The 18,770-nt window shown below is 48.8% G+C and overlaps 1 protein-coding gene across 12 annotated transcripts in view; it reads right to left on the reverse strand.

Moving 5' to 3' along the window:
* The window catches only part of SPTAN1 (spectrin alpha, non-erythrocytic 1), a 60,696-nt gene that overhangs the window by 25,384 nt on the left and 16,542 nt on the right, over positions 1–18,770 (reverse strand). For 8 of the 12 annotated variants that reach the window (XM_082468303.1, XM_082468305.1, XM_082468309.1 and 5 more), the window contains 22 exons: positions 18,528–18,674; positions 17,040–17,173; positions 16,732–16,876; positions 16,500–16,654; positions 15,682–15,817; positions 13,721–13,822; positions 12,707–12,844; positions 12,089–12,199; positions 11,443–11,520; positions 11,177–11,332; positions 10,745–10,949; positions 10,020–10,201; positions 9,419–9,662; positions 9,096–9,218; positions 8,311–8,528; positions 7,013–7,105; positions 6,580–6,714; positions 5,362–5,510; positions 4,213–4,272; positions 2,899–3,097; positions 930–1,034; positions 463–486 (listed from right to left, as the gene is read on the reverse strand). In XM_082468303.1, the coding sequence (XP_082324429.1) occupies positions 463–486; positions 930–1,034; positions 2,899–3,097; positions 4,213–4,272; positions 5,362–5,510; positions 6,580–6,714; positions 7,013–7,105; positions 8,311–8,528; positions 9,096–9,218; positions 9,419–9,662; positions 10,020–10,201; positions 10,745–10,949; positions 11,177–11,332; positions 11,443–11,520; positions 12,089–12,199; positions 12,707–12,844; positions 13,721–13,822; positions 15,682–15,817; positions 16,500–16,654; positions 16,732–16,876; positions 17,040–17,173; positions 18,528–18,674 (3,039 nt within the window). The remainder of the gene's footprint in view (positions 1–462; positions 487–929; positions 1,035–2,898; positions 3,098–4,212; positions 4,273–5,361; positions 5,511–6,579; positions 6,715–7,012; positions 7,106–8,310; positions 8,529–9,095; positions 9,219–9,418; positions 9,663–10,019; positions 10,202–10,744; positions 10,950–11,176; positions 11,333–11,442; positions 11,521–12,088; positions 12,200–12,706; positions 12,845–13,720; positions 13,823–15,681; positions 15,818–16,499; positions 16,655–16,731; positions 16,877–17,039; positions 17,174–18,527; positions 18,675–18,770) is intronic. The other 4 variants (XM_082468299.1, XM_082468306.1, XM_082468300.1 and 1 more) reach the window with 1 other exon arrangement.

The following is an 18,770-nucleotide window of genomic DNA, read 5'->3' on the forward strand; positions in this document are numbered from 1 at the left end:
ACAGAGGAATCAGCTGGAACAGCAATTCCCTCTGTGACTCAGAACTCAACATTGGCTGGCAGCGAACTGCAAGGCTGCTCGAGGGACATGAAGCGAACAAATAGGAGAGAAAAATTCCTTTTTTAATGCAGTAGGAGAAATGGAGACAATGAGGAAATTTAATAAAATGTCCAGCTTTTCTTTATGTCATATTCAGAGGATTCTTCGAAGAGGGATAAACAAACCTAAAGAACTGCTGTGGAAAAAGTTCTAGGTAACTGAACAGAGAAAAAACTCTTTTGATCTTTGGAGGATGGCAAATAGAGACCAACTTCTGCTATTTCTTTTCCACAGATTTTTACACACAAAAGGCATCTCTTGAGGTTCAAGAACAGCAATCCTTATGAGGTTCTTGACTTTATACTCTTCCCAGGATCTAATCCTTATCAAGTTCAAGTTCCACACGGGGCACTGGACACTTACCCTGGGCATCGCGCCATACACCTCCTACAAGCAGAGAAGAAAACCAGTTCGATTATTAGAGGAAATACACACTTCTAAGTTACACTCATCACTGTCATGTCAAACCTGGAGACACGGGAGAGAATTACAAAAAGACAGGCAGCCTGACTGGCCAGAGGAACTTCTTAAAGTCTATAGAGAGACCAAGTGTTTCTATGTAATACCTTTTCTTTATTTATGGAACTGCATGAATTTATTACTAGTTAAGGGCTAAAGAAACATTCAACAACTTCCACAATATTTAATGGGCATAAGGAGGAGAGCTGTTTTTCCCTCCCGTCAAAGGTAACCAAGACAGTGCAGGTCACACAGAGAACCTGTGCCCTGGCCACACTCTGTGCTACGGAGCACGCGTGCTGGGCTACGTAGGATGAAGGGGGAGCCAAGCTGCTTCCTTAACAGACACCGTGCAGGGGCCAGACCCCCACCTGCTGCTGCACTGCCTGCACCTCCTCCGCCATCAGACCTTCGGACTCCAGGTCTTCAGCCACCTTGTTAATGTCCTTCAGCCGTGACTCATTGGCCTTGAGATCCTTCAAAGAAAAAGACATAATAACTAAAACCCACAACAGCAATTCAAAGAAGAGCAACAGATACTCATAAACTATGGTTTGAATATATAAATTTCTGTCCAATAGGTATCTTATAAATAGTTTTTCTACTCCTTGACGGTCACCTAAATCAGAAAATCCTGACTGTCACTATCAAGGAAGTAAGAAAAGAGCACGGCATTGGAGACGGTCTGTCTCATGTTTACTGAACTACCTGTAGTTAATAATAATCCATTACTGGGACTTCCCTGGTGGTGCAGTGGTTAAGAATCTGCCTGCCAATGCAGGGGACACGGGTTGAAGCCCTGGTCCGGGAAGATCCCACATGTCACGGAGCAACTAAGCCCCCAAGCCGTAACTACTGAGCCCGTGTGCCACAACTACTGAAGCCCACACACCTAGAGCCCGTGCTCCACAACAGCAGAAGCCACCGCAATGAGAAGCCCACGCACCACAACGAAGAGTAGCCCCCGTTCGCCGCAACTAGAGAAAAGCCCACGTGCAACAACGAAGACCCAACACAGCCATAAATAAATTAATAAATAAATTTTTTTAAAAAGTCCATTATTCTGGTTGGAGATTTTTTAAAAACCTTTCTTTGTGGAGGACAGGACACATGTTCAAACTGTGATGAAATTTTAATGCTAGCCAGTCTGGGAGAAAAGCCCCCCACCCATCTGAATTGGTTATAAGAATACTTTTTTTATTTGGCCATACCGTGTGACATGCGGGGGTCTTAGTTCCCTGACTGGGGATTGAACCCACACCCCCTGCATTGGGAGTGCAGAGTCTTAACCACTGGACCGCCAGGGAAGTCCCAAGAATACTTTTAAACTGAGGAATGGATAAACAAGATGTGGCATATACACCCCATGGAGCATTAGCTGTAAACAGTTAACGGATCACTGATCCGTCTACAAGGATGAACCTTGACAACGTCATGCTCCGTGAGAGCTGTTAGTCATAAAATACATAATCTATGATTCCATTTATAGGAAATGTCCAGAATACATAAATCCAGAGACAAGAAGCAGCTCGGTGGCTGCCAGGTGCTGGGGGGGAGGGGAGAGGTGGATAAGCAGTGGCTGCTTAATGGGTCTGTGGTCTCCTTTAAAGTGATAAAAAATGTTTTAGACAGAGGGGATGGTAGTGCAACACTGTGAATGAACTAAATGTTTCTGAATTGTACCCTTTAAAATGGTTAACTCTATGTTACGTGAATTTAACCCCAATTAGAAAAACTACTTTTACACATGTTTGTATGTTAGGTTTAGGAAAGTTCTTAAAACAACATGTAGAAAAAACTGCATGTATTTCCTCAAAACTAAACTGGTGTGAGAAAAGTTTCGATTAAACTCGTTTAAAAATGGCTACAGAGGGTGCTTCCCTGGTGGCACAGCGGTTGAGAATCCGCCTGCCAATGCAGGAGACATGGGTTCGAGCCTTGGTCCGGGAAGATCCCACATGCCGCGGAGCAACTAAGCCCGTGTGCCACAACTACTGAGCCTGCGCTCTAGAGCCCACGAGCCACAACTACTGAGCCCTTGTGCCACAACTACTGAAGCCCGTGCGCCTAGAGCCCATGCTCCGCAACAAGAGAAGCCACTGCAATGAGAAGCCTGTGCACCGCAATGAAGAGTAGCCCCCGCTCGCCTCAACTAGAGAAAGCCCGCGTGCAGCAACAAAGACCCAACACAGCCAAAAATAAATAAATAAATAAATTTATTAAAAAAAAAAAAAAAAAAAAAATGGCTACAGAGATGAAGAAATATAATCTCTGAATTTTCATTCTGGTAATCCGCAGTCAAAAATCAAGAGAACCAAGTCTCTAAACAACTTTCCGTACCTTCTGGAAGTCATCGAACTTCTTCTGCAGCACTTCGACCTGCTCCAAGTCTGCGCCGACCTCCTCGTTTGTCAGGGCCGCTTCCTTCTCGTTGATCCACTGCTGTAGCTCGTTCGCTTCACGGAACAGCATAAACTTCTTACAACTCTTCTCCAACATGCCTTTACGCTTCTCCCCCAGTTCCAGCAAAGAATGGTACCTGATGTAATTCGAGAGGGTGACAAGAGGGAGCAGGGGACACAGTTAGCTTCCGACGGTGGCAAACTACCAGCTGTCTCCAAGATGTGGGTCCCAGGCTGTGAGTCGGTAACGATGATGCCCTGGTGACAAAGTATCGGAAGGCAGACGAAGACCTCGAGCACCCACAGACAGCCTCAGGGACAAGCACACACTGCACTGTTCACAACTGGGTGGCTGGGTGGCCCGGCACACTCATGCCCAGCCACGTGCGCACTGACATCACAACCACAAAGGACCGAAACCAAGCGTTTGGCACACCACCACAGGCTCCATGCGACTACAGCTGCGAGATGAGATGAACTTGCTGTGCATAATGTATACAGAGGGCTTGTTCTCCTGTCGTATGATTCTGCCAGCAGCCCCCAGGTGGCGGGGGAAGGTATGCTGAGCTATCTTAAATAGCCTCATACAGGATTTTAGTTATCTCCGGAACAGTAGGAAATTTCTACTGTTTCTAAAATAATACATTTATTTCTCAGAAAGTTTTGGCCACTTCAGAAGGAGAAATCACATAAATCACATTTCATTAGCTGAACGTTTCTTATGAAGACTCAAATGACACTCTCACCCTTGGGAACTAAAATACAAAAGACTGAACTCCTAGTATCTTTAGAGATGTGAAAATGACAAACTTAGTACAACTGAGTTAAAAGTCAAAAAAAAAAAAAAATCTAGAATCCAGTCTAAGCTTCCAAAAGTGAAATAAAAAAGGAACAAATTACCAAGTACCAGAGCACTTTACGAGGCATGTGGTTTCCTGCCTACTGAGGAGGACGACGGCATCACCGGCCTCCAGGTCTGCTGAGAGTGGCTGGCCCAGCACAAAAGCCACCAGCAGGGGAACCAACAACACTCTGAACGCACAGCTGCACAGAAGCAACCAACGAGAGAAGCGGCCACAGCTGACACAGCTTCACCCAAACCCCTTCCCTTGTGAGCGAAAGCTGCTGCCAGAGACGGGCCCCTCCCGCCACCTCGCCTTCCTGGACCCACGAGCGCCTTCAAGAGAAGCGGCAGCGGGAGGATGGACGGGGAGCCAAGGGCGGTGCTCGGCAGAGCTTCCGGCCTACTCACAGTTCTTCCACCTGTTTCATACGCAGAGACACGCTGCCGGCCTCCTTAGTTACGCGCGTCCTGCACAGAGGGGCACAGCAAAAGCACGCATGGATTAGGGGTTAATCCACGGGGACGGAAGGCGGCGGCTCCAATGGGTGCTGTGACGGCGGATGCTTTGAGTGGGGAAAATTAGGGAGTCACTCAAGAGCTCTTGGAAGCAGGCCAGGCCGGGAGTAAAATCACAGTAAGGAAAGAGCAGGAAAATCAAATTAAATTAGAGGGTTAGTTCACCTTCATTTTCCTGACGTCTGCCACGCTTAAGGCAGTAAATGTTCCTGTGCTAGAAACACTGGTCACTTCGCAGAGCCAGGCCAGGGGATACAGTGACCACCCCGAGGAAGAGATTTTCCTGAGGGCTAACACGCAACTGTAGTCAGATATCTGGTCCACTTTTTTGCTCTCGTATTTATGATCCAGGCCAAAACCTCTCATTCTTGTCTTAACAGTAACAGAAAACGTCTAATTAAGTGTACAAATAACCGATCTTCACGGGGATCATCAGGGTCAGAAAAGTTCTATTATTCTAAACTCTAGTGAGGATGTATTTTCTGGATCTCTCCCAAGTGTCTAAAGCTTTTGATTTCATTAGCAGAGTAACATATGCCCTAAATGAGGGACACAGGTCTTTATGGGGGCTTAGCTACAGGAAAGAGGACAGAGCCGTTTCATAAAAAATACACTCCATTCTCAGAGCACAAAGTCATGATAGACAGAGACGCTCTCTACGCGGCCTTTTACAAAGGGCAGAGCAGGAGGGGTGTGGAACAGCCAAAAACCCAATTTCAAGAGCATCTCCTGACCCGGAGGACAAAGACTGAGATGGTAATAATTAGCAAGTGTCTAGGAAAAGAAACTTGCCAATGCAGGGGAAGACAACAAAACAAAGGAAAATAAAGGTACGGGTCCGGGACTTTAGGTTCCAGCAGAGCTGTGTGGGTTGGAAGTGACTTGGGAAAGGCAGGAAGAGTGTGTTCCCGAGTTCAGACAGGCATCGTAAAAGCCTTTGCTCTGGAGCCTCGGGACGCTGCCTAAACCTCAGCCCATGCGTGACGCAGACTAAGCCCCAAGCGGCGCTGGGCCCTTCGTGCCCGACGGCGAGGCCCTTACTGGTTGTCGATCTGCTCCTGCCGCAGCGCGATGCTGCCCTGCTCCTCCAGGAGGTTCTCCCGGGAGGCCGACTGCGCGGGGTCCAGCTTCTTCACGTACGCGGCCGGCACAAAACCCTGACGATCGTTCACCTCCACTTTCCACCAGTCCTAAGGGGAAAAAAAGAGAGACTTGAAAGCCAATTCCTCCCCTGAGGAAGGGAGGATCCAAGGAGGCCTGTGTGCCTACAAAAGAAAGCTCTCATCAAGTCAAGAGAATCCCGTGACGTGCCAAGTATGCAGAGGGTCACGAGTGCAGCCCCGATGACTCGGGGCAGGAAGGCCAGCCTTCTCTTCGCGTGGACGCCCCGCAACTGTGCTGATACTGCAGCCATGAGCCACGCTTAAGTAAGTTCAGTGAAATTAAATAAAAACGCAGCTGCACTTGCCACTTGTGAAGTACTTCCCAACCACCCGCGGTTAGCAGCTACTGTGGGGCCAACACAGACATAAAACATCCACCACCGCAGAAGGTTCTACTGGATGAGGCTGCTGTTGAGTAAATCAGTCAGCCCGGATGGTTAGTTGAGGGTGAGAGTCAACATAAAGACACCAGTCAGGTTTTCTCAAACTCCCACGACTGGGGTAAGCTGAGGGTGTGGGAATAGGAGGTTCTTGACGACGGCCGGGCCGGGGACACTTGCCCAGCCTTGACCAAGAGGGGAGGCAGGCTCTTTGGGGATCAGTCCTATGACACGTGGAGGACCATGGCCTCACTCCAAGGACACTGCCAAACCAGAACGTGTCAGGCGAGAAACGCTGATGAACCAGGAGGCATTTAACTCTGAGAAGACGGAGCCTATGGGGTGACGTTGGCGCTGTCTTCAACTGTCTGCTGTAGTCGTACAGTCTAGAACCAACAGGTACAAGCTACAGAGGAGCAGACTTTGGTTCAAGAGAGAAAAAAATTCCACGTGGAATTTTTTTCAGTGGTGAAAAAAGCTACCCTTGAGAGGGTGGGTCATTACACTAGCTTCCGGGTATTCAAGGAAACAAGACTGGTCATCCTGATCACAGGCAAAACAGGATAAACCTGTATGAAGTGGGAGGTGGACCAGGGAACTAAAGTCTTCAAACTCGAAACCAGCCTCATCCTGGAAAGACACACTCCCAAGACACCCAACTGAGCGAAACTGGCGGTGCTGATGGAGACCAACACACGGCCTCTTTCTGCGCTTGCCTTGTTGGTGCTGTTGAGTAAGGTGAGGATATCTCCTTTCTTCATGGTGACCTCTCGAGGACTCTTCTCCTGATAGTCGTAGAGCGCCAAGACCAGCTCCTTCCCGGTCTCGTCATCCATGGGGGCCACTTGTTGCTAAAAATCCAAAGGAAGGGCAAACAAAGTTATAGGATGTCCCCGGTGTGCCACCTAAGCTCACGGCGGATTCCAACTTCCACAGCTGTCCCAAATTTACCAAACACACCTTTGTGAGAGTTCTTCTCTGAAGTTACCAACAAAATCTGATTCAGGAAGTTCAGCTGTCTGGGATCTTTAAGGTCACAAGAACATCACCTATGACCGTGACACTTGCTGGCTGCATCCGGGTCCTTCATCTTCCCTGGCCCCCCAGCCCCCAGGGAACTCGCAGCTGCTGAACGGAAGCCACACTCACCCGGCACGACTGGGCCTGCTCTCGCAGAGCCTGGATGCTGCTGCCGTAAGCGCTGAGATCCGACATCAAAGCCTCGTGTTTCTTTAGCAGAGCCTGGAACCAAAATAACACACGGCGACCCTGAGCAAGAAGCCAGAGCCGCCCCGCTGCCTCTCCCACACGCCACCTGCCTCTGAAATCTGTTTAGTTACCCGGCGACCTGATCAGTCCTCCACTCTCTCCCTTTTTTTTTTTTTTTTTAAACATCTTTATTGGAGTATAATTGCTTTACAATGGTGTGTTAGTTTCTGCTTTATAACAAAGTGAATCAGTTATACATATACATATGTTCCCATATCTCTTCCCTCTTGCATCTCCCTCCCTCCCACCCTCCCTATCCCACCCCACTAGGTGGTCACAAAGCACCGAGCTGATCTCCCTGTGCTATGCGGCTGCTTCCCACTAGCTATCTGTTTTACATTTGGTAGTGTATATATGTCCATGCCACTCTCTCACCCTGTCACATCTTACCCCTCCCCCTCCCCCTATCCTCAAGTCCATTCTCTAGTAGGTCTGTGTCTTTATTCCCGTCTTGCCACTAGGTTCTCCATGACCTTTATTTTCCCTTAGATTCCATATATATGTGTTAGCATACTGTTATTTGTTTTTCTCTTTCCCCTTTTTGATAAACATTTAATTTGGAGGAAATACTGTGATTTCTATTATAATCTTTTCAGCCTGCCTTTACATGCTTAACTATGCAACCCCTGAAGCACATGAAGGGACATAAAGAACAACATCACATGTACAGCGGATCCACCCCCATCCTAAGAAATAAACATTCCCAACAAATGGCAGCTCCCTCCTCCAGGGAACCCCGTTCCCCACCACACTCGGTGCTTCTCCATTTTCCTCTACCGTCACTTCCAAAAATCATCTCAGGTCGTGTCAATATTCAGCTCACTGTGGTTTTTGTGAAGACTGGCAAGAGAAGAGGTAGGCACACGGCTACACCTAGACCTTTATGAATAAAATTTAAGGGGTCCACTGAAAAAAGATGACTAACAAAGAACTGTGTTTATGTACGTATGTGTACGCAGATGGGGGAGAAAAAATGAAACAAGAATGGAGAAATGGTCATGGCTGATGGTGAAAGGCCGTCTCCTCTCTTCTTTAAATATGACCGAATTTCCGTAGTAAAAAGGGAAAGAAGACGCTGAAACACTTTGAAGAGCGACCACCGTGAGGCTGCACCTTCCACGTGGTCGTTCTCCTAACCGGCCCCCAGCCCGAGCCCCGCAGCCCCCAGCTCGCGTCACCTCAGCCGAGTCCTCGTCCTTCCCGTAGTCGGTGCTGCCTACGATGGGCTCCTTCTCCCGCATCCACGACTCGGCCTCGTTGGCGTCGGCGAAGTACTGCTGGGCCTGCAGCGAGTCCTCCAGGTCCTGCCGCCGCTGGGAGGCCTTGGATTTCAGCGACTCCCACTTCTGGTTCAGCTCGTGGAGCTTGGCCTTCACGTCCTCTGCAGCAAAATGGCCTGCAAGGCGGGCAGGGGAGGAAGGACGAGAAGCACGTGGACATGTTGCAGCAGGACAAACGTCCTCTGTGTGCTCAGTGCACCTACGACACCACATCCTGGGGAGCCAGGCCCCTTCATATTTTCAGTTTTATGAGAGGCCCAGGTTCCAGCCCAACAGATCTGCTTGTCTTCTGCCTCCTCAAACCATGAAGTCTACCTAGACTCTACGAAGCAGGTATCCCTAGTTGGCATCAGTGATGTTATCATAAAGAAACAATAAAAATAACAGCCCCCACTCCCCCAACTCTCAGTCACGGAGCCTCACACTTGCCGGGCACTGTCTCAGGCTCCTCAGTATCTGACCTCGTTTAATCCTCACAACTGTGGGAGCAGGTGATATCATCCCCACCTCACAAGTAACAAGTTCGGCTCAGAGAGGTTATGGGCAAGTCAAAGTCATATTCAGGAGAGAGTGGGGACGGTCTTCAACCCTACAGCCCAGCCTGACTCGGGTCCACGCACTCAGCCTTCCAAGAAGAGCGTCGTGATGAATGAGAGTGAAGCCACTTTTCCGACGACACTCACCTTCATCCACCATGGCGTTCCCCTTCTGTGTAACTGCTTTGATGCGGGGCTCGTGTCCGGCAATCTCTGCTTGTAGGGCTTGGTGTTTCTTTAGCAGATTCTGGACTCCAATTAAATCTTTGCCTGAAAGAGAAACCACTCCCAAGTCACCCAAGCCATCAAGAGAAGAGGCCGCACTACTGTCACGTAGCTTCCACCACGGTTTACCTAAACTCCCAGTTCAACTTAAACTTGACCTTGCTCGTTCTGACACTGGTCCCCTTCCTGCCATAAGGGTAGAGCCCTTTCCCAGCTGGATTCCTATCTGACGGCGGGAGGCTGACCTCTGTTGGTGGATGCAGCAATGGGTTCTTTCTCTCGAATCCATGTCTCCTCATCCTCGACATCACGGAAGAGCTGCTGCAAACGCAGAGAGTCAGCCAGCTTCTGCTTCCGGGCAATCATGGGCTCCTTGAGGGCCTCATAGCGAGCCACCAGGGCTTCCTGCTTCTTCTTGATGTTTTCAGCATCAAAGTGGCCAGCATCCTGGAACTGGCGGGCCTGGATGGTGATGCCATCGATTCGATCCTGGGAACGGGTAGGACAGAGTCTTGAAAGCCTGGCCCAGTGTGGGGCAACTACGTTCTGGACATTTCTAGGCTGACTTGATTACTTCAGGTGTGGTTTGCTCACATACCGAGAAAGTATAACACGGTTCTTCTCCCATACCCGAGAGCATTCTTTCTGCCATTGTTTCCCCTCATTCTGGGATCCCAGAAAGGTCCGAGGGAAGGCAGTCTAATTTGAACTGAAACATATGGCGCATACATGGTTCTCTAAGAAAATCAACACACTTCATCCCTCCCCACACCAACTGGTCTTGACTGACTGGCCACTCTCACTCCTGTGCTCACCGGCCCAAAAGCCGTGCCCAGGTCACCGTACCTGGTGTGCTGCCACATCGGCCTCCAGCAGGGCGTGCTTCTTCTGGAGGTTCTGGACATTGGTAAGGTCTTTGCCGTAATCGTCTGAAGCCAGGTGACCCTCCACTTCGTACAGCCACAGCTCGATGTCCTCAACGTTGCGATTAAACTGCTGCTGCTGGTTAGCCTCGCGGAGCTTTATTCCTAGTCAAGGAGGCAAGTTTGATTTCATTAGTTAACACTATCCTTCTGCCAGCGCTGCTCTCAAACGACAGCACCTCACAGAAGGACCACGGGGCAGGATTTCAGTTACAGCTTCACTGCTATCAAGAGGGTAACGAAAAACCACAACCTCTGCTCTACCTTTTAGATGCTGAATTGGAAGTCGTTTAAGAAGCCTTCTAACCCCCATGGGATAGGGGCTGGCAAATGGTTAAGTGCCCTTGGCTCACGGCTGAGCTGTGACTTTCAGTGATGAGGCCCAATTCAGTCAGGCCCAACGACCAAATCATCCTCTTCTCACTCAGGCTCCCTGCCCTCCCCGACCAGCACGCTCAACCACATTCACCAAATCAGCAAAGCATCAGGAACCCACGGCAGGTGACCCCTACCCAGGAAGTGAGCCCGAGTGCCCAGGTCACCCAGCTCAGCTTGCCTGGGTGGCACATGTCCCCAAAACACGGAACGAGGGAGGAAGATTTAATTCCCCAAACGGCCTCCCGTAACCCCGTGCACACCTCCTCTCACCTTTTAGTTCCGTGGCCTCCAGCAGTTTCTTCCACAAACTGATGACCTCATTCATTCGAGCTGCCACCTCGTCCTTGGCATAGTGGTTGACGTCAATCAGCTTTTGCCCGGCTTTCTCCAGGGCGTCAATGCGGCTCTGGTTTGCCGAGAGCTCAGCCTCAAAAGCCTGATGCTTCTGTACTTTCCCTTGCAGGTTGGATGGGTCCTGCCAAGGAAAGGAAGAAGGGGGTTCTATCTTGAACCTAAGGACATCAAGTTACACTGCATTACCCTCACATTTATCTTTATAGGGGCACGTATAAAACGGCCAGATTACATTAAATAGTGTGTATTTTGAAATTTCCGATTTCTTTCTTTAGCTACAATTTATCTGTGAGTGCTGTGTTTAGCTTACTAACAAAGTGCTACACGGCAATGCTAACAGGACATTACTTTATAAGCTTCATCTGTGGCGGTTTTCATCTTCTCATTGACCCAACTCTTGAGCTCATCAGAGTCACGGAAAAACTGCTGCAAGTGGAAGGAATCAGCCAGCTGGGCCCGGCGATACATGGCTCTCTCGTGAAGGGCGTTGCGGCGGCTCAACAGCTGGAAGGCAAGGCCCCTTGTGAATCTCCAGCTCTTACCCCCCAGCAGGTCAGGCTCAGAAGGGCCACCCACGGACAGAAAGGAGGCGTGTAAAGAGGCTGCACACTCACCGCATCTCGGCGAGTAGCCACGTCTTCCATCGCATAGTGGTTGTTCTGAATTAGCTTGGTGGCAAACTCGTCTAAGGCCTAGGAAGAAGAATAAGGTTCTTCACTGGTGAGCGACTCTTCCACAGCTTGGCCCCCAGAGGAAAGTGCAGAACAGGGCACGGAATGCTCTAGACCTGAACACAGGTCAAGGTTTTCACTCTGAGGTTTGCTATGACAACCTTTATCCCTCAACTGTTGAGTTTTTGCTTGATGTTCTTAGTCAGAGGGCACAGAGTTACGCTAGCTTCACTCAGGACTGGAGACATTAGCTGCAGCTAACGTCACAGCAGGAACTGACGGAGTCAGATATGGGTCAAGAGCCTTTCAATTCCTACTTCTAAGGTCTGTGTTCAATGGGAAAATATCTCTTACATTAATTCTTAATGACTTTTAGAGGAAGGTAATCTCAACTTGGAGGTTTACATCAAGAAAATGACTTCATTCTAGAAGTCATGCTGTGTCTCCAACAAGGTGGTCAATCATCACCGTGAGACTTTAAGCACCCGGACCCTTCACTGAATCTGCTCAGAAACCTTTTGGAACGAGACGAGACCTCTGCTGACGCTAACGATCATTTGAAGGCACTGACAGCAAGGAGGGATCTTACTGTAATCTTCTCCTCCTGGGCACTGAGGGATTTCTCGAAGTCCTCGTGCTTCTTGAGAAGTGCTTCCACGCTATCCAAGGAATCTCCCAGGTCTTCATTCAACAGGAATGCCTTACAAGAGGAAACAAAGTGTTGAGATAATGTCTGATTCCTTTCACCTCCTAAGGCTGGAAAGCAAAGGCTATTCTGGCAGAAGGACAAAAAGAAGGAAAGAAGTTCTATGGCTATTAAACCTTCAGATCTCCCCCAGAAAGCCAGAAGTCTCTTCAGATTCCCTTAAAACTAATCCAACAAGAGCATGAAATCCTTATTCCACATTCCACTGAAACTTTTTTCCAATAGCTTCTGTTGCTTCTGTTAGATTTAAATTACGCATAATGCTATGTTCTAAAGAAACAAAATCTCTTTAACAAAAAACTTCACACCATCACACTCCCCTGAAAAACTAGGGCCTTTTCTGAGGGCCTTTCAATCTCGGCAGCAAGGACCGTGCTGGCAGAGCCCACAGAAGCTGGCACCCCCTCCACTTGTCGCAGAACTGAACCAGTGGTGGCCCCGCACAGAATGTGCTGACGGAGCAGCGGACAGCGCAGGCGGCCGGTTCCCGTCCCCAATCACCTCCTGTTTGCTCATCCAGTTGTCCACCTGCTCAGTGTCACGGTAGAAGAGCTGCAGGTCCATGCACTGCTCGTACTGCTGCCGCCGCAGCTCCCACAGCTCCAGCAGCGCGGCCCGCTCCTCGGAGAGGATGGTCAGCTGCGGGGGAGAGGGGGCAGGCGGAGGGAACCTCAGTGCCCACGGCCGCTGGGCAGACACAGAGGCTGCCCTGGCATTTCCAACCCTCTGCCGACCTTCAGGCCTCTGCTCCGATTGGCATAAGGGAAGGAGAACATTTCCTTGCACGTGTCAGCCAAGCCACAAGAAACCACAGATCCTGAGTGGCTTGCTGAAAGTTTATGTTAAACCTAAGAGGGGTGGCCCTGCTCGAATGAATCTAGAATTAATTTATTGCCACATTATCACAAATAATGTTAGGCAAAAATGGCAAACAAACCCCTAGGTAGAAGAAAAAGGGCATCTATGTAAAAGTGAGGCAGCATAAATGGAGTAGGGGCTCTTAGGTGAGAGATGTCAATTGAGTGGGTACTCCCCAGAATACTCTGACTAGACCCATGAACGCCCTAGGCTTAATTTTTAGGCTCTGAAGTTAATGACAATAAAGTGTGTCTTTGAAATGTCTCCTCTTGGTCTCTATAATATTAAAAATATATATCATTATCTAATGTTCCTCAAGCATCTTCATAAAGATACTTTGAAACTCTGGAATTATACACACACACACAAATAATTTAATACAAATTTGTTTCCTCTTGGCTCCAACTACTAATGCAGGACTCAGCTCCCTGCAAAGCCCCCTTTAAGTAGGAAATGTGTTGCATGTTTCCCAAACAAATGGAACTTTCTCTCCCTGATCAATCACCACACATCTTTTTAAATCTCTGGAGTTGCTGCTTCCAGGCGGAATCTCTTGTGTAAGTTTTCTCGCACACGAGGGTGAATGCAACGTCTGGATATTTAAGGCTGGATAACAGCTTTCAGAGACTTAGTAAAAGAGCCTTTCTCCTCTCTTACCTTCTCCCTCACTTCATCTGAGGCATAATGACCAGCAGCAAGCAGGGCCTGTCCAGACTCATCTGCAGATTTAAAGCTATCTTCATGAGCGTCAATTTCACCCTAATGGGGGGGAAAAAAAGGACAATTTATGCCCAGCATCTTGTAAAAGAAGAGGAAGTTACTGAATTTCACATAATCATTACATATCAGGAATATCACATGTAGAATGAGGAAAAAATCAAAGATAAGGCCAGGTTTCCTAATAACAGCCTAGGTCATCAAACAGGAGAGCATCATTTATTAAGAAGTCTGTTTCCTACTGGCTTTTCATGCCACCTGTCAAACTGTCAAGTTTCCACACATCTATAGGGTCTGAGCTCTCTGTCTTCTGTTCCATTGGTCTATTTTGGGTCTTCCTTGCGCCGGATGGATTTTTTTAACATTTAAAAAAATTAATTTATTTATTTATTTTTGGCTGCACTGGGTCTTCGTTGCCTGCGCACAGCCTTCTCATTATGGTGGCTCCTCTTATTGCGGAGCACGGGCTCTAGGCGCGCGGGCTTCAGTAGTTGTGGCGCACAGGCTCAGTAGCTCCACAGCACGTGGGATCTTCCCGGACCAGGGCTCGAACCCGTGTCCCCTGCATTGGCAGGCAGATTCTTTTTCTTAATAAATTTATTTTATTTTATTTTTGGCTGCATTGGGTCTTCGTTGCTGCACATGGGCTTTTCTCTGGTTGTGGCGAGCGGGGGCTACTCTTCATTGTGGTGCGCAGGCTTCTCATTGTGGTGGCTTCTCTTGTTGGGAGCATGGGCTCTAGGTGCGTGGGCTTCAGTAGTTGTGGCACACGGGCTCAGTAGCTGTGGCTCGCGGGCTCTAGAGCACAGGCTCAGTAGCTGTGGCGCATGGGCTTAGTTGCTCCGCGGCATACGGGATCTTCCCGGATCAGGGCTCGAACCCGTGTCTCCTGCATTGGCAGGCAGATTCTTAACCACTGTGCCACCAGGGAAGCCTGGCAGGCGGATGCTTAACCACTGCGCCACCAGGGAAGTCCTGCCAGATGGATTTGTTTATGATTTTGTAATACCTGGTAGGGTGAGTCCCTCCCCTTTCTTCATAATTGTCTCAGCTGGTTTTGATTTTTTTCTTCCAAATTAATTTTAAAATCATCTTGTCTCATTCCAGAAATAAAGGCCTTCCCCTGGAATTGCACTGAATGTATAAATCTTGGGGAGGATTTGTACCTTTATAAGAGATCATTCCATCCCTGCCCATCCCTTTATTCAGTTTCTTTTCTTTCATCAAAACTTTACAGCTTTCTCCACAGATGTCTTATACAACTTTTGTTAGATTTATTCCCAAGTATCTTATATTTTCCGATGCGATTATAAGTAGTATTTTTAAAAATTACGCTTCTAACTGCTGCTACTGCAGAGGGGCATATCTGACTTTTGTATATTAATTTTTTATATCTAGCACCTCTCAGAAGACCTATGGTAATAATAATTTTTAAAATCTTGTTTAACAGTGTTTTCCAGAATTTCTTAGCCATAGAAACCCCTTCTTCTTCAGGTAAAGCCTCTTAAGATCTCATAAAACTAGTTTCCCATGGATGCTCTCTGGGCAAACAGCAAATCATGTAATTTAAATTCACTCAAACCAACTATGAAATTCAGCATTTAAACAAAGACATTGTTTAAGGTGGCACAGGACACACGTGCAAAACAGTAGCACGTCCACCTTGCCAGAGCTTGGCCCTTTGCTTTTACGAACCACAGTTATTCTCCTGACATGTAACTCCCTTAACCATCTATTAGAAGCAGGTAAAGCAAGTCTCCAAAGGCAAAACCAGCCACCATCCCTATGGTGAGAGCTACCTGTAAGCAAGGTTTCAGCCACTTCCGGCTATAAGTGACAGAGCTACAGTGATGCATTGTTTAGCTCATGGCTTTGCTTTTGGAAGACCCTGGAGACCTTACCTTGTGCTCCTGATGCCTATCCAGCAGGGCTTCGGCCCCAGCCACATCGTTGGCAAGTTCATCTGCATTGATGAGGGCTTTCATCTCAGTGACCCAGCTGGTAAGGTCTCTGAAGTCGGCAAGGAAGCGCTGAAGCCTGGGAAACCAAAGGTCAGTGAGGAGAGGTCTCCAGGGGAGGCCCCAGATGGAAGATGCCGCCCTAGAGCTCTGAATTCATGTCCTCAGACATCTAATGAACCATACAAATTCTAGCCCTCGGAAACATGGGACTCTTTCAAATCTAGACTATAAAGGAAAGCAAAAGAAGGCTGAAATCAAGCCTTTAAAATTTAGGTTCTGTCCATCACTGTAATTCCCCAAGCTTGTCCCTTATTTTCAACTTCCTTGTCACTCCCCAGTTCAACCCTTAGTTATTGGTAAGAAGCATTCTCTCCCTTTCAATCCTTGATTTACTCAATTTTAACAGAGTATTTCACATGATGCTCAGATTGCTAAAGAGATTATTTCCATTTCTATTGGTTCTAACACAGTGATATGGGATGGGATTTATAAAGTTATAAATATTATGTGTGTATATGCAAACAATATAAAGTTTCCAGTCTCCAAATATAACACAGAAATGTATTAATATACAACATAAAAATATATAACAAATACAGTAAGAAAAAGTCATCTGCCTTTTCTTACTAGAGGAAAGCTGTCAAGCTATACAGAAGGTTTCTCAGCAGAGAGAACTGACCGTCAACTCTGCCTTCCTCTCACCTCTAAAACAAAAGCCCCCTGGTACGGGCTGCGGGGCCCTGGAGGAGCATTTCTACCTGTAGGAATCGTCGAGACGTGCGTGTCTCTCTGCGGCCAGGGTGCGGATCTGCTCCCAGTTGGTGATCAGCTCCTCTCGCTTCACTTGGATCTGGGTGGCGCTCAGAGGGTGGGACTGCTGCAGGCGGTCGGCCTCGGCGCACAGGGCTTTGACCTGCAGACACACTCTATCAGGGCTGCTCTCCTGACCAGGCTAACTCATTTATAGAGTCAGCTGCCTTCAAAACCCACCTTGTCCTCCAACGCAGCGAGATCTCTCTCCAAACCCTCGTGTTTCCGAAGCAGAGCCTGGACGCTGGCCAGGTCCCGGCCAAAATCATCAGAGGCCATTAACTGTTCCTTCTCCTTAATCCAGCTGATGGTCTCGTCCACATCCCTACAGCACAGAGGCACCTGTTAATCCACGGTTACGACGTCCATCTGGGACTGGGACGCCACGCGGGGCCAAGACCCAGTCAGCCCCACATCTTCCTAGACTCGCCCTGGGCCTCAGCATGCCCCCCGGGGGACCCCTTTCTGCAAGGCCCTCAGCTCAGTACCTGTTGAAGCGCTGAACCTCGGCGGCCCCGAACAGCTTCCCCTGCCTCTGGAGGGCCAGTCCCTTCAGCCGCTGCCAGGCTGCGTTCACCTCATCCTGCTTCGTCTTGATGAGCTCCTCCTCGGGGTGCTGCTCCTGAGCCAGGAAGGGCAGAGACTGCGCTCAGACCAGCACCTCCGGCCCCACCAGCTGCCCGCCTGGCCTTGGCTCCCTGACGCGTCCGCCTCGGCAAACCTTACTGTTCTAAAGAAACACTGGCTTTTTGTGTGGAATGAAGGGGAGCTCATTCAAAAGGAGCTTCCCTTTCTTGCTCTATAAAAAGGCGAGAGCCACTCTCTGTGCCCTGGAGCCGTGGGGCAAGTCTCCTTCTGTGCATCAGCACCAAACCCCCTGCGTTAAGGCCCTTCAGCTGCACCTCAGTTGGCGGCCTCGTCAACGCACCGCTCGCCCCAGCTGCTCCAAAGTTCACTGTTTCAAACGCCACGAGGCTATTAATAAGCATTCCTGCCCAGACACATGGTTTTCCAGGTTTGTTCCTGACTTCAGACTGGAGATATTCCTTTGAAAGTATCCTTCCCCACTAACCACATTCTGTCTTGTTTAAATAAAAATAACATGTAAAGTAATAAGGTGAAGCCCTTCCGGGTTGCGGGATCCACCTGTGAGATCTCGGGCTTGGCCTGCCTGCTCTCCTCAGCACAACCCTGGGACGGCCCAGGATTCCGGGGGCAGCTCACCCGCCACTTGGAAGGGTGAGATTACATCTGAGGAATGCTGGCTCTGGATCCAAAAGGGAACAAGTACCGGTCCCGAAGGATCTACATACATAAAATGTGTACCCCGCCCCCTAAATCAAGTTTTCCCTAAAGCAGAAACTCCCGAGTTCATCCTACTCGATGTCTCCGGAGCCCTGTGGCAGCAGGTGAGAATAAAGCGGCAGTGACAGGACCGCACATGCACGCAACTGGGAGAGGCTGCCCCACTCCCCTCTTAATGGCTCCTGAGCTCCCGGTGGAGAGCCATTCATCATGGGGCTCCCCAGGCTCCCGGGAGCCCACGGAAGCTCCGACTCAAAAAGGAAGGCAAGAGCAATCAGGCAGTGGTGGATGTCTGCCAACCCTACGACGCTTTCACCACCACACCCTAGTCTGAGAAACCCCGACACCCAGCGTCAGCAGCCCAATAAAAGCTTCAGCCCTACCTGAAAGTGGGTGAAGGAAATAGATCAAAGGAACGCTGCCCTTCCTGCCCACGGCCACGAGTTAAAAAGCATTTTCCAATTTAGGAGTGATCAGTATTGCCGCCTTACTTAGACCTAAACAGAACTCTTAGACATGCTTACCAAAACCTGCTCACTCAGAAATCAGGGACCCGATCAAAACTTCTCTTCTGGAAAAGTTAATGTAATGACGGTACATTACATTAATGTTAAAGTAAAGGAAGTTAACGTGACGATGTTGTGAGAAGCACACAGCACTTCCCTATTTACCTGAATGAGCTTGGCGGCAAACTGGTTCACTTCATTAACTCTTTCTTCGTGGGCAGCCATGTCTGTTTGAAACTCTTCAAATTTCTTCTGTAAAACCTCCACGTGCTCCAGGTCCTGGCCCAGCTCCTCAGAAGTCACAATTGCTTCCTATTCAGGGACCACAACAGAGCCAGAGTCACCAAAAAACACTTGGGAACAATGGCTTCCAGAACCCCATCATGAAATGGGCTCCGGAAGGGGCCA

The sequence above is a fragment of the Balaenoptera physalus genome (genome assembly GCF_965194825.1).
Source record: "Balaenoptera physalus genome assembly, chromosome: 7".
Taxonomy (NCBI): domain Eukaryota; kingdom Metazoa; phylum Chordata; class Mammalia; order Artiodactyla; family Balaenopteridae; genus Balaenoptera; species Balaenoptera physalus.